Source organism: Mercurialis annua, linkage group LG1-X, assembly GCF_937616625.2.
Source record: "Mercurialis annua linkage group LG1-X, ddMerAnnu1.2, whole genome shotgun sequence".
NCBI lineage: Eukaryota > Viridiplantae > Streptophyta > Magnoliopsida > Malpighiales > Euphorbiaceae > Mercurialis > Mercurialis annua.
The window spans coordinates 18067715-18082290 of record NC_065570.1 but is presented as its reverse complement, the minus strand read 5'-3'; the positions used below and the strand labels follow the sequence as shown (position 1 = coordinate 18082290).

Below are 14576 nucleotides of genomic sequence, written 5' to 3'. Positions count from 1 at the left end.
GCATTCCGGGGAGCCACTTACTTCTTCAAGGCGTCTAATTGCCTTAGCAAGGAAGCATTCTTAGCTTTCATAGCTTCAAACTCTTGGGATTGGTCAAGTGTCATATCAATGCTTTGTGAGCTGGTGGCCTTCTTCTCTCTGATGACCAACTGCTACTAATTATAGCCAATTTCTCAATCAATTCATTCGCCTTATCATAGGTCTTTTGCATCAAGGAGCCCCCCGATGCCGAATCGATTGTAGCTCGTGTAGTCTCACTTAAACCATCATAGAATATTTGTATCACATGCTCTCTCTTGAGGCGATGATGAAGGACATGTCTTTGGAGGTCTTTGAACCTCTCCCAAGCTTCATAAAGTGACTCTCCCTCATATTGGTAAAAGTCGATGATGTCTTTCGTCAACTTTGCGGTTCTCCCTAGCGGAAAATACTTATTGAGAAAGGCTTGAGCGAGATCCCTCCAATTATGGATCGATGCTTTAGGGAGCGAATGAAGCCACAAACTTGCCTTGTCCCTTAGTTAGAATGGAAATATTTGGAGCTTAATTTGATCGGCGGTGATATTATGAAGCTTGAACGTATTCAACACCCCCAAGAACTTTGCTATGTGGTCATTCGGGTCCTCACTTGGCAACCCGTAGAAGGCGCACCGATTCTCAAGGAGTTGAATCGCGGTAGGCTTGATTTCAAAGGTGGCCACTTAGACTGGTTGAGCAAAGCATCCATATGTGCCATTATCCACATCCGGGAGGAATAACTCTCCCAAAGTTTGCCTCTGCGGTTGATGTCCTTGTGCTTGGGGGCAGTCTTGCCCTTGGTGCTCTTGTCGTATTCCCTCATCAAGTGGAGGAGGAGGATGTTGTCTCACTTCATCAACTTGAGGATTGTACCGCTCTTCCTCATACTCGTCTTCTACATTTGCCATGATGGCGGGTCAGCGATTCACACGTCTCACACTCCTTTTGTAGCTCCCAAGTTCGTCTTGGAATGGTTCGAGAGGGAGGTTAGCCCTTCGTGTATTGTGCATACACTAGAGTTGATTTCCTACACAAACAAAAACAAGCAAACCACGCGTAAACCACAAAAACAGAAAATAGAACAATTGTAAAATAAAAATAAAAGCTAGGTCGACCAAGATTCAAAGTACTCTCAATATTCTTAATACAACACTATCCTCGATAATAGCGCCAAAAACTTATTGATAATTTTACTCACCAACTCGTAATATAATGGACTTTAAGTCCGAGTATCGTACCCACAGGGATAGTTGTTAAGTGAGAATGATCTTCGTTCTAATCCTAATTCGTCTAGCGCGGAAAGGGAGTTGGTCCACACACAATTAATCAACTAAAAGTAATGCTACTCAATTTAACCATTGCAATGAAACAATAACTAATTAAAAACACTAATTAAGCAAGATTTAAAGATGCCTAGAGGTTGTTAATCACACCGATTGAATCCTAGGTAAAAAGGTCAGGTCTATGGATAATGGTTTGGATCAAGCTATTCAAGAGTATCAAAACCCCTCTCTCGAGTCGGAGGCTGAAAGAATCGTTACTTGATTAAAGCACCAAAATCTAACTCATTCTCGCACAATTAGATTTTGATAGAACTAATCAAGCCGATTAATTCGCAATCTACACAACCACACAATCCCTAAATCACCCTCGTGCATCTAGGTTTCGAGCTTATGCGAACTAGGTCCGCTCAATTAGATAACTCTCGTTCTACTAATTGAACAACACTCAAAGATTAAGGGATCAACTTATTTTAGGCATTAAGTCCAAGTTAACACAACAAAACCCTAATCCAAAACCCAATTCTAATCACCTATTCATCATACATGACATTCATAATAACCCCTAGACTAGGAGTTTAGCCTACCATTACTAAGCTATCATCAACAACTAGGCCATAATGAATTGACATAATAAATTTAGAGAAATTTACCTTAATAAGTAATGAAGAACAATCAAACATTAATAGATAATAAAGACCCAATTAATAATACTTGTATTGAAGGGGCTTTAATACCAAAAATCTGGAAATAAAGTGATGAACACCAAGAACAAAGTTGATTCTATGCTAAAAGTAGAGAGAACAAAGGAATAAAACTACAACTTCTTCATTAATCTCTCCAAAGTGGCTAGATTATATGACCTAAAAAGATAAGGTGCTATATATAGTCAAGCCCAAAAAGGAAATTAAAACATCCTATTAGAAGTTGTTTGGCCAAAAGTGGAAGTGGGCCAAGAGAGCACAAGAACCCAAAAGGATTTGAAATGCTGAGAACAGGGCCTTCTCGATCGAGAAGCTTCATTTAACTCAGCTTCTCGATCGAGAAGCAAGGATTTCCAATTCCCTGCATATTTTTGGCTATCTTCTCGATCGAGAAGCAATGTGAAAATGTGCTTCTCGATCAAGACCAAACAAATAAAGGCCTTCTTCGATCTTCAATTTGCTTCTAGCTTTAATTCATCTTCCGACTTCCAAATATATTCGATACTTCGCTCTTTTGGACTCAAAACCCTTCACATACGCTATGCTTATCCTGAAATACCAACACACGTAATAAGAGACATAATCACTCAAAACTCATGATAAAAAGCATGCAAAGCAATGTAAAAGTGACTGGTAACATAGGAGTATTTTACTCCTATCAATAGACATAAACATTTCACATGATCGATTACTATTTTCAACTCTAATTGGGATTCATAATATGATAATGTTGATCTTGGTATTCATGTTTTTTATTATGAATTGCATACGTGGGCTGGGGAATAAAGTCGGTCAATAGTAGATCATGATACAATCAACATCAAGCGTTGATATATTTTGAGTGCAATGTATATTGTTATTTTTATATAGCAATCAAAGATATGTAGCTTCTCTATTTTTAAAATTAAAATTATTTTATATGCTAAATTTTTTAAAACTTTTATATTTAAAGTGAGAGTTCTTCTAGTGATAAAATTATAAATTACGCATAATATCAACTAATTGAAGTTTCGTATTAATATTTCATAAAAAAGAACTCAAAACAATATCAAACAACATAAAATAGTTATGTAATTTAACTCGCGCAACGCGCGGACATCGACCTAATCAATATAGTAATTCTGGGATATGTCCCTTATGGCAGCAGCTTAAGATGATTTTTTTTCCATTATCCGATGACACTCAGGGCAAATCATGCAGTTAGGAAACCTTGTGCCATTGACAGGAAAAGAGAAGCAGCAGCAAGAGTCATGAACATCATCAGAAGGGACGTTTTCATAATATTGTTTAAAAGATAAGTTAAAATTGTGATTCGGCGAATCGCTGTACTCTGACAATGCTCGCAGAACTCTATTACCGTTACCGTTCACCAGAATCTTAGATCCTTTGCTGAGAATAGCCCATTTTCCTTGTTTATCATGGTTAAGAAGTTTCTTGATTCCTTGTATAATGCTGTCATTTTCATCGAACTTATTTATGTTATTGGCGAGCTGAATCTTGGAGAATAGCATGCTTTCTAGTCTACTCCAAAATAACCATATAAAAGTAAGGTCTTTCCAGTACGAAGTATTGAGTTTCTCGTTGTTTATTAGATCTATTGCTTGCTGAATCTTCTCTCTTTTGCTGCTGTTTCCCACAAACACTAACTCCAACTGGATATTCGCTGCATTTCCAACATCTCGTGCAGTGCCTATGAATGTCTTCACCCATTCAACATCCTCTCCTCCGTACAAGAATATATACTTGTTTTCATAAATCTGTTTTATAATGAGATTAGGGTTAAAATCCATAGTGATACCGAGCCTAATATAATAACCAACATGCAAATAATATGCATACTGCTATGCAACGTGATAAGAATATGCTCCACCTAGTCGGATTTTGATATAAAAAAATTAGTGATAGATGAAGAAATGGTGTTACCCATCTGAGTATGGATGCATCAACGCCGTCTACGAGAAGCTCAAGCCTCCAAGTCTCGGCTTTCCACAAAGATTCTTGATTGAACCTGGTGAAAGGAAAAGCATTGGAGCCCCAAATCCAGAGCAAGTGTAGTGCATAAGGAGAGACCACTCTGCCTTGAGGGTCAAGAGCCACAAGTATAGTGTTGTTTTTGAAGTGCCACACCTCTTGAATCAATTTAACCGCCACTTTCTCTATCAGATGTGGATATTGAATAGAGTACCATGGCATTTTATTTATCAGCCTCCTAAACTGGGTTTCCATTTCATCACCGCCTAATGAATGATTTTCAATTATGGGGATCCACACCACCTCATATTGGTGTTCCTGCCTGGTTGTGATGATATTAGACTCATTAAAAATCAGCTTCAGGATTGTAAGTTCATCTTCTGAGATGTTTAGGTTTGAAATCAACAACAGAACCGATTTCCTTTTCAGCACATTAATGTCAACCTATCAACAATAAACATTCAATTGATTTGTAAAATGATGAGATCGAATTGCTTTTCATTTGTTACAATTATTGAAACTGAAAATCCATTAAGATACATCCAATTTTATAACTCTCTAGACCCTCCGATCTTTCGGGGAACCTAGATAGGAAGACGGGTTATAAAAACTTTGAATTATCATAATTTTAATATTTTTACAGAATGGTTAATGATTTTAAGTGCTTAATTATATTAATACTAACATTGGTTTTATTAATAAATATATGGAAGGTTAGTAACAAAAGAAAACTGATTTGCCTGGCTAATGAAAAATACTTATTTTTCTAATTTTTGCCATCTAATTTTAAAAGTCAGTATTTATTTTATAATAAAGTATGCGGTTTGACAATGTTCAAATAAAATGTACTCAAAGATTCTATCTTTATGTCCGGGTAAGCAGAAATTAATTAAAAATTATTTAGTGATATGACATTATTGATAAAATTAAAGTTCCCAATAATTTGAAAATCAATAAGCGATCGATAAAAACAGAGTTTATTGATTCTAGGGATCACTGTACTTTACAAAAATTATAAAATGGTAACCGAACTTAAAAACGTAACAAAATGGTTACTAAACTTTTAAATTTGTGATTTTGAGAGGTTTTTAAGTGTTTTATGGTCAAATTATATATAGTAATTAAATTTTGATCATTTATGACTAATAATTCTTTATATTTTATATAAATACATTATCAATAAAAAATCGACTCGAATATTTTTTATTCAGTGACCAAAAATCCTTCCTTTTTTAACAAAACCAAATAGTATAATAATTAAAATGTTACGTTTTGAAATTCGATCACCAATTTTTCAATTTTAAAAAAATATAGTGATTTTCAAAATCAATTACCCAAAAAAACGCTATAGTTTGGTAATGGTAAAAAGATTGAACTCATAGGGAGAGAGTTAGCATATAAAACCTGTTTCTTAGTAATGCCATTAAAAAGTGGGAGATCACCGTCCTTGGATTTGATCAAAGCTTTGATGCTCTCCATGTTGTCGTTATTGGCTGTATCAAAGCAATTCAGAAGCTTTAGATAGGCTTCAACATTCTTCTTCTTTTCTGCACATCAAATCAAGTATTCATAAGTTTAAATTAAACTAGTGTCCCTTTACGTGTTTTACACGTGACTCGTAGTATGACTCGTTAAATTATCAAATAAAATTTAAAATTATATTCCCTCCGTCCCAATAGAATTGTCCACTTTGGCAAAAAAAAATTATCCCAAAACTCTTGTCCACTTCCAAAAAATAACAAATTTAAAAACCAATTTTTCTATTCTATTCCTATTTAAATTCCACTAATAAAATAAATTGAAAGTGGATCCTACATTAAATAAGGGTATAACTAGAAAAGTAGAGAAAAATTTATAAGTTCCATAACAATAATTATATTTTCTTAAACTGTGTGATAAAGGCAAAGTGGACAACTCTATTAGGATAGAGGGAGTAGTTAATTTCAAATAGTTTATCTTATTAAATACTTTAGATGACTGTTTTAATGATTTCAAAAAATTGATTGATACTCAAAATTTATAATTATAGATAATTTTAATAGAAAATATAAAATTACAATTAAAATAGTAGTTCATTGAAATCGTTTGGGTTAATTGCAAATTTATACACGAACTTCACCCTAATTTGCAATTACAACATAAAATTTGAAACTTGGCAATGTTAGTAACCAATTTTACATTTTTGGCAAATCGATACACCAAATACGAAAAATACTAACGTGGACATAGTAATATACCACCATGTGTCATTGTGTCATTGTGTGATTGGTCGGTGTACCAATTTGCCAAAAAATAAAAATTGGTTACTAACATTGTTAAGATTCAAAGTTTATGTTTAAATTGCAAATTAGGGTAAAGTTCGTAGATACATTTGCAATTAACCCAAATAGTTACTTTTTTATAATTTTATACAATTAAAAAATAATTAAAGTAGTAATCATTAAATAGTCAAAGTAGTCTATTTGATTTGTACTCTATACAATTATCCCAACGTAGTAGTTTATTTTGGTTAGTACTCTAACTTATGTTAACCTAGTAGTTTATTTTAGTTAGTATTTTAATTTTAATGATTATCTTAATAATTTTTAATTAATAATAAAATTTTATAAATGAAAAGGACATTAACGTAAATGTGCCCCCCCCCTTCTCAGTGCTTTTATATATAGTACTAACGTTTCGCCACGTGCTATATATTTGAGCGACATTTATATGACCCGTTGGATATCTAGCAATAATAAAATACAAAATAAAATAATTTAGTTGGTTATAATTGTTATGAATAATTTTTTTATATGTGATATGCATGTGAGTGATAATTATATGACCCGTTATTTAATTTAAATACTAATTAAACTATTAAATATAATATAGCTATAAATAAATTATTATATATTTTTTATATTTAGATTGAAATTATAACACGCAAGTGATATTTGCATGAGTGCTCAAACAACGGTATTAATAGTATATATTAAGTCATTTATTATTAGTTTTTATTAGTTATTTATATGATTTGTTAGCTAATCTAATGATTATTTTATTTTTGATTGTAATATTTTGATTTATTTTTTAGGTACTGATGATTTAAATGGTCCATTATATACATTAAATATTAATTAAACTAATAACAAATTTATTATGAAATTGTCTCAAAAGAGTTTGTATTTTAATTAAAAATTTATTATGAAATTGTCTTAAAAAGAGTTTGTATTTTAATCAAAAAATAAGGAATCCAACCTATATCCTACACCAATTAATTTTGCATTAGTTCCATATAACTGGAAATTATTTATATTAATTTCCATTAACCCAACAACTTCCGTCTACAATTCAATATTTTCTTCTCATCTCTCCTTTTTATTAGTCAATCCTTAAAATTTATTTTTATCTTTAATATCTATAAATTCAAATACCATATATAAGTAAACTTGCATTATTTCTATGTGTTTTTTCCCAATAAATATCCTTATAGTGGTTAAACTCTTGAATAATTATACAACACAACGGTTGCGCCACGTCATTTATATAACAAACCAATGAGGCGTTAGTCATATGCAAATATTTAATTAGCTTATTGTAAAAATGACGTGGCACATCCGTTGTGCGGGATAAACACTCTAAACTCTTTGCATCCTTACCATAGCAGAATTCATTAAATTTTTATCGAAATTAAGCTATTAATAAAGCCTATTAAACTATTTTGCCCGTTTATTATAATTAAACTATTAATGAAATCTATTAGCGTAATTTTGTCTGTCCCTCCCCCCTCCCCTTTCCCACACACGTGCTACGCACGTGAACGATATTTATATGACCCGTTATATATTTAAAATAATAAATAAAATATAAAGTAAAATATTTTAGTTAATAAACTATTATAAATAATTTTTTATTTAATAATTAAATTATTGAATATAGTATTTTAACTATAGATATATTATTATATTTTTTAATATTTAGATTAAAATTGTAAAATGATATTTACATGACCCGTCACATATAAACATATGGTAACATCAAATATATACATATGGTAAGTTATATTTAAGAAATATCAGACATATTATTCTTTTTTATTTTATATTAAATTATAAAATTTACTTTACTCCTAATTATATTAATAGTAAATGGCTTTTTTAGTTGTCGGCATCAACTTATTAATTTTGAATATGATTGATTTAAAGTTAAATTAAAATTGTAACACATATTTAATATTTATTTTGACCCGCTATATATATATATATTAAATTTTAAATTAATTATTAATTGATATTAATATATAACATGGTATATATTAAATATAATTATTTTAATGAAGTGAATTTGAATGATAACTCTTATTTTGCCTCTACCGAGTAAACCCTAGGAAATTTAGTTCATAATTTGGAACTTTATATCACAAAAAATAAAATAAAAAATTAGATAAAGTAGCAACCTGTAAAAGTTTAAATTTATTTTATTGTTAGGCCAACTACTATTAGGAACTAGGAAGCAATGCAAATGCTTAAAGGAAGATGAAAAAATGAAATAGCAAGCAGAACATACCTACGTGCTCGTTGCAAATATGAAGATGTTTGTTTAGATCATCATATTTTTGGATTAATTTGTCAGCAAGTTCGGATAGCTCCCGCTCGCTCCTGAAAATATTTGGTTATTTATTTCTACAAAAATCTGTGAAGTTGGAGTTTGTGGTTTAAGGGTTACCCATGTAACATGTTGGCGAGACTAGCAGACTGGCTTGCACAAGCGACGACGCTTCGAATGGTGAAGTAGACAGCAACCGGGATAGCGGATACAGCGGCCGACAACGATGAGGCTTCAGGAGAAATGTAGACAGATGGTAGCTCCCTGAACTTAACCACAATCCTAGTCACATCCAACATGGCCTTAATGAGTTTATTGCTTGCATCAACCCAAGGGTTAATCAATTCAACTGTTCCTTGGATATTGCAAGGCAATCCCTTGATGATTGATTTTGTCTTCACAATTGTGGGATTTGTAGATTGATAATAGAGGTGAATTAGGAGGGAGAATTGTGCATAGTTTAAAGCAAAAGCAGCCATAATTAGCACCAACTTTGTTTCCCACGAATATTTGGCTACCATATCGAATATCGACAGGGTTGCCACATCCAGGTCTGCTCCCCTACTTTGAGTCGAGTAGGAAATCTGAAATAACACAAACTAAAATATATTTTAAATTTCTGTCGATAAAAAAGCTAATAAATTAATATTAAAAAAGGGTCATATGTGCTCCTATCGTTTAAATTAAGGATCATCTATACCGTTATGGTACAGGCTACTAACGTTTTTTAAATGGACTCCTTTTAGACCCTCGCAATTAACATTGTTAATTGCATATATGATACTTTTCCGAAAAACATTAGTAACCTAATTGAGCCCATTTAAAAACATTAATGCCATGTTTGCACCTTTTCAAATTATGAGGGCATAATTGATCCTTAGCTTAAACGTTAGGTGATATTTTCCGTAAAAATAATGATCAATGAACCTCTATCAAAATTCGCTCAATTTCAAGTGATACTGTAGGATCAAGGGGGTTTTGCTCCTTTTCCATTTGTGCTTGTGCTTGTGCTTCTGATTCTGCTTGCAATATAGTGGTAACAATATTTAGATTTGGATCAACTTGTTCTCCTACCTCCTAATTTAAATCAAAAGCTACAGCCTGCTATGTTACATTTAAGAAAATCAATAAAATTTAAACGTATAAACATAGCATGCTCTTAATAACCTCTAACTGCAGGATCCGATGTGTCAAAGCAGTCTCGACCAAGAAGAGAAGAGGTTGGAGATGAATCTCTATGGCATTGGGTAAATGAGTTGACATAATTTTCTTAATCTTCTCATCATCAGTTAACAAAGATGATTTGGCCCACCTAATCATTGTGCAACATCAAAATTGATGATTTTGTTACCTCTAAACTCACTCCAACTTCATTTATAGCATTCAGAAATAGAATAAAGTTCTCCTCCTATACTTAATTAATTCCTTGCTTCCATTGCTGTTAAAACAATAATAAAGCCATAAAAATATTATACCTTCCTACCCCACCTGCTTTTCTACTACCATAGTAGACAAACACATTACTTTATTTACTTCTTTCTAGAAATGAGCAACACAACACTACACTATGTAATCCAGATCAATAGCATTACCATACTGGAATTAATTAGGTCTAATGGTAAAAAAAATCCAAACCTTTACGACTTGTTGCAATTTTATATAAATCTTTTTGCAATAATATCTAAATTATTGTATTTTTTGTAGCAATAATAGTCAAATTGATGGCTAAACTTGTTGTTTTCAATTAAGATATTAGGCTATTATTATGTTTTGATGTATAGTACTATAGTAAAAGTTCCAAAAAATGGCAAAAAACTAGAAAAAAATGACATAAAAAGTGCAATTTCGCTACTATTGCAATAAAATAATGCAATTTGGATATTATTACAAAAATTAAAAGGTTTGAATAAAATTGCAACAAGTTGTAAATGTTATTAAACCAATTAATTAACTAAAGCCGAAAGCCACGTAGGAGCCTTGTAATTTATCATTTTCGGCAAATTTATAGTCTCTCTACTATTAGAATTTCGATTTTCATGTTTTCTAATTGGACGGAATTTGAGAAGCGTATCACGCTCGCCGTTAATAACAATGTGTGAGAAAAAAATGTGACATGAGTTTGATTTTTTGGCCAAGTGGAATAATATAAATTCAAACAAGCCAAGTATTGATTTCCTGTAAATGGCTTTAGACATGTGCAAAAATGTTTGACCTTGAATACTGTCTTTGCCCTTGCTCCTACAACATCAAACCAACACTACTACTTCAGAAAAAAGAAACCGTGATACTTAAATTTTTACCATCCAACATAAAAGTCTCGACCTTTTTGAGCTGCATAGATGAGGACTTTTTACGAACATATTAACTTCTAATTTTTAAAAATCATTTATTTTATTAAAGTTAATCTTTTAAAAATTGAAATTAATATAGAATTTTGATAAGCTCACATTTTATATAAAATATTTATTTAATTTTTTAGCATTATAGTTTATTTAATTTTTCTCTATTTCTAAAAATATATATTAAAAAAGTATTTTACTAGAGATAGTGAATACTTTTTAATCACTTATTTTAGTGAGTGTTATAATCTATATCAAATTCTAATCTCTATACATTATAGTGCTCTAATATATATTAACTTCTAATCTCTACAAATTATTTATTTTATTGATTATTATTTTTTGTATAATAAAATTAATATACATTATATTATATATAAAATATTTATTTAATTTTTATTATTTTAATATTATAGTTTATTTCATTTAACCTAATATATAAAATTTATTATTAAAAGATGTTTATTGCCAACGCTAAAATAGATGTTTATTTTTTAAGTTTGAATATGGATGTTTTTTACATTTCTTTATATATTTTTTAATAAATTTATTATTTAAATAAATATTAATTGGATTATGTGTAAATATGTGGGCCTTACGACTTTAATATTATAATTTATTTGATTTAACTTAATATATAAAAGTTATTATTAAAAGGATATTAATATTATAAATAGTTCATACTTTCAAATAATTTATTGCTAATGCTAAAATAGATGTCTATTTTATTAGTTTGTATTTGACCATGTGCCCTTTTAAATTCTAATTTTGATATATACAATCAATTGGCAGTGTTATGTTTCTTATAACGTTCTTTTTCTGGTAGAAATTCAGTCTATATGTTGTTTTTAGCATTGTGAATGATCTTTCAGAATATTGCACGATCGTTCACTTTGTTCTAAAAACAAGGTCGTTGCAACCCCTTGGAGATTTTGTCATTGCCTTGGTTGAACGATCGTTCATGCTCTTTTGGCATTTCAACACAGAAACTTGAACGATAAAATGGACGATCCAATGAACGACCGTGCATATGCTTTGAACGATCATTCACAATCTTGAACGACTGTTCATATGACATTTTCTCGAGCTTTTTATGACCGTTCTCTTTTAATGAAGATCTTAAAGTCAAAATAACGGGATTATTTTGTTTTGAACCAATGGGACTTTGCTACATCAGCAAGAAGCCTTTCAAGTCTTGTTCTAACTCATTGAGCTAGGTTAAATTATTTATTTGCAACATTCAAACCTCTTAACAACTCAAATGAATTCTCACAAATTTATTGTGCATCAATTTTTTAACATTGAGTGCTTGTTGTTCTAGTTTGTTAGAATATTTATTGTTTTCTTTGTGAGTTGTTGATTAAGCTTTGTAAAAGTGAATTAGTTGTATGTTAGGGGTTTATCTTTGGAGAAAATCTAAGTTGGATATTTAGTTATAAAGCACCATGTTTGTAACTTTTAATCAAGTTTATTTCCAGTGGAAAATCTCAATCTTTGATTGAGTAGCTGATGTAGGATTTGTGTTTAATGCGAACCACACTAAAAATCTTTTTGTGTTCTCCCTTAATCCTAACTTCATCTCTTTTTTATCCTAAACAAATTTTAATTAGCCATTACACCTAATTCACCCCCCCCCCCCCTTAGGTATTTCAATTGGTACAAAAGCTTAGTTGCTCATTGTTTTGCTTAAGTGCGAGTTAATCGATCTTGATTGCTACCGAAAACTACTCATACACTCTTAGGCCATTCTTCGATGGCTCAGATTTTTCAAATTGGAAGTTCCAGATGCAAAACTATCTAGAAATGGAAGGAGTGAATCTTTGGCAGGTTATCATCAAAGAATACAAACATCCTACTCAAGAAGTTGATGGTAATGAAGTTCCATGGCCAAGAGATGATTGGACAAGAGAGCAAATTGAAGCAAATGGTCTCAACCGAAAAGCTATTTTTGTTCTCTTTGGTTCATTATCTAGAGATAAACAATCAAGAGTTCAACATTGATTTTGTGCTCATGACATGTAGAAGATTCTAGTGAATTATCATCAAGGTACGGTTCAAATCAAGTACAAGAAGGTAAAGTTTCTCATTGGTTAATATGAAGCATTCAATCACAAGGCAATGAGAACATTACCAAAATCACAAATAGACTTCTTGCCATCACCTACAATCTCAAGAAGCTTTGTAAGCACTGTACTCTTGGAGAAGTCAATGGAAAAATTCTCCGTTCATTGCTTATCTTGGATTGGCAACCGATGATAACCGCCATTGAAGAAGCTCATGATTTGAAGAATTTGAGGACCGGTGAGCTTATCAGAAAATTACTTCTTCATGAGATGACTTACATAAAGAGTATTCCAGAGGAAAAGAAAGCTCGAAAAGAAAAGACCAAAGGAATTGCTTTAAAAGCAAGTGCAATTGAGTTTGAGATTGAGGAAGAGCTAAATTTAAGTGATGATGAAGATGATGAGGATAAGGTGATGATGGCCAAGAAGGTTAGAGATTGGAAGTCTAAGAAGAAGTGGCAAGCTCAAAGAAATGAAAACAGAGGAGACTTCTCTAACTTCAAAAGATCCTCTACTCCTAGAAAAGAGGCTCATACTCCTAGAAGAGATGTTACTTGTTATAGTTGAGCCAAACCGGGTAACACTAAACCAAAATGCTGATAAGGAGTTAGGAAATCCTTTCAAAAGGACAAGAAGGGATTCATCACTGCATGAGATGATGAGAGTGATTCTTAATCTGATGATGAATGTCAAGGAGAGGAAAGAGCCAACTTATACTTCATGGCTTTTGAGACGGAACCAACACCCAAGGTAAGTCCTTTACATTTTCTCTCTTGGGATGGTATAGGCATAGAAACACATGCTAGCTTTAGTGATATTGTTGTCATGAATGATGTTGCTAGTATTGATAATGTGTTGGTTGATGATACTTTGGTTGAAGATAGTGCTCTTTTTGATGTTGATGTTGAATGTAATGACATGATAAATGAGTTAGCTTCAAAATGTAGTGATTATCACACCGAAATGAAAGTTTTTGAAAAAGGAAGTCTCTAAGGCTAAAATTGAGATGCTCAATTTGAAGAAAGAAATTGAAAACTTAAAGTCTTCGTTAGAATCTATCCGTAAGCAAGATATCAATGTCTTGTTTAAGGAAAATGAAACTAGAGAGTAAAATTGTTTCTCTAAATAGCTCAATCTCAAAATTTCACAAATGGAATGAATCTTTGGACAATCTTCTTGATTCCTAAAAAAACTCACCCATAAAATTTGAGTTGGCTATAATCACAACCCCTCTACATCAAGTGTGACTATATTTGTGAATGCCTCTTTGCCTCAAACTTCTTCCAAAGAAGTTACTCATACTTTGGTCGAACCAAAAGGGGCAAAGAATGGTCATGCTCAAGCTCCTAAGGCAAAGCCACCATTGAATCCTAAGCCTAAGAGCAAGATGGGTACAAGACCCCCTAGACATGACCATGATTCACAATATGGTCACAAATGGGAGAGGAGAAGCATGAAAAAGAACTGTGCATTCTTATCCATATGCTCATTCACATACCAATGCACATGCTTACACTTATGATCATTCATGTGCATATTACTATTCTCACACTTGTGAATAGGGGTGAGCATGGTTCGGTTCGGTTCGGTTTGGTTTAGTAAACTCCAAAACCAAACC

At 31.8% G+C, this 14576-nt stretch overlaps 1 protein-coding gene and 1 non-coding gene across 2 annotated transcripts; one reads left to right on the top strand and one right to left on the bottom strand.

Annotated features, from left to right (window-relative positions):
- Nucleotides 1–299: 299 nt before the first annotated feature.
- LOC126666367 (small nucleolar RNA R71) lies at nucleotides 300–406 on the top strand. The gene has a single exon (XR_007637871.1). It is a non-coding gene; the product is annotated as a small nucleolar RNA R71 (small nucleolar RNA).
- Nucleotides 407–3106: 2700 nt separating this feature from the next.
- LOC126665286 (protein SIEVE ELEMENT OCCLUSION B-like) lies at nucleotides 3107–9885 on the bottom strand. Its single transcript, XM_050358044.2, has 7 exons — nucleotides 9724–9885; nucleotides 9484–9633; nucleotides 8677–9140; nucleotides 8518–8609; nucleotides 5377–5519; nucleotides 3925–4416; nucleotides 3107–3758 (listed from the first exon to the last, which is right to left on the bottom strand). Exons 1-7 carry the CDS (start codon nucleotides 9874–9876, stop codon nucleotides 3150–3152), a joined length of 2103 nt encoding a protein of 700 aa, XP_050214001.2. The 5' UTR covers nucleotides 9877–9885; the 3' UTR covers nucleotides 3107–3149.
- Between the last annotated feature and the right edge of the window lie 4691 nt (nucleotides 9886–14576).

Bases quoted from the DNA above. Each gene is read 5' to 3' on its own strand.
- LOC126665286 (XM_050358044.2), bottom strand. From the start codon at position 9,876: ATGATTAGGTGGGCCAAATCATCTTTGTTAACTGATGATGAGAAGATT. The intron at 9,141-9,483 runs GTTCATTGATCA...GTGTTATTTCAG, and splicing joins TTGAGCGAATTTTGATAGAG to ATTTCCTACTCGACTCAAAG. The intron at 8,610-8,676 runs GTAACCCTTAAA...AAATATTTTCAG, and splicing joins CTCGCCAACATGTTACATGG to GAGCGAGCGGGAGCTATCCG.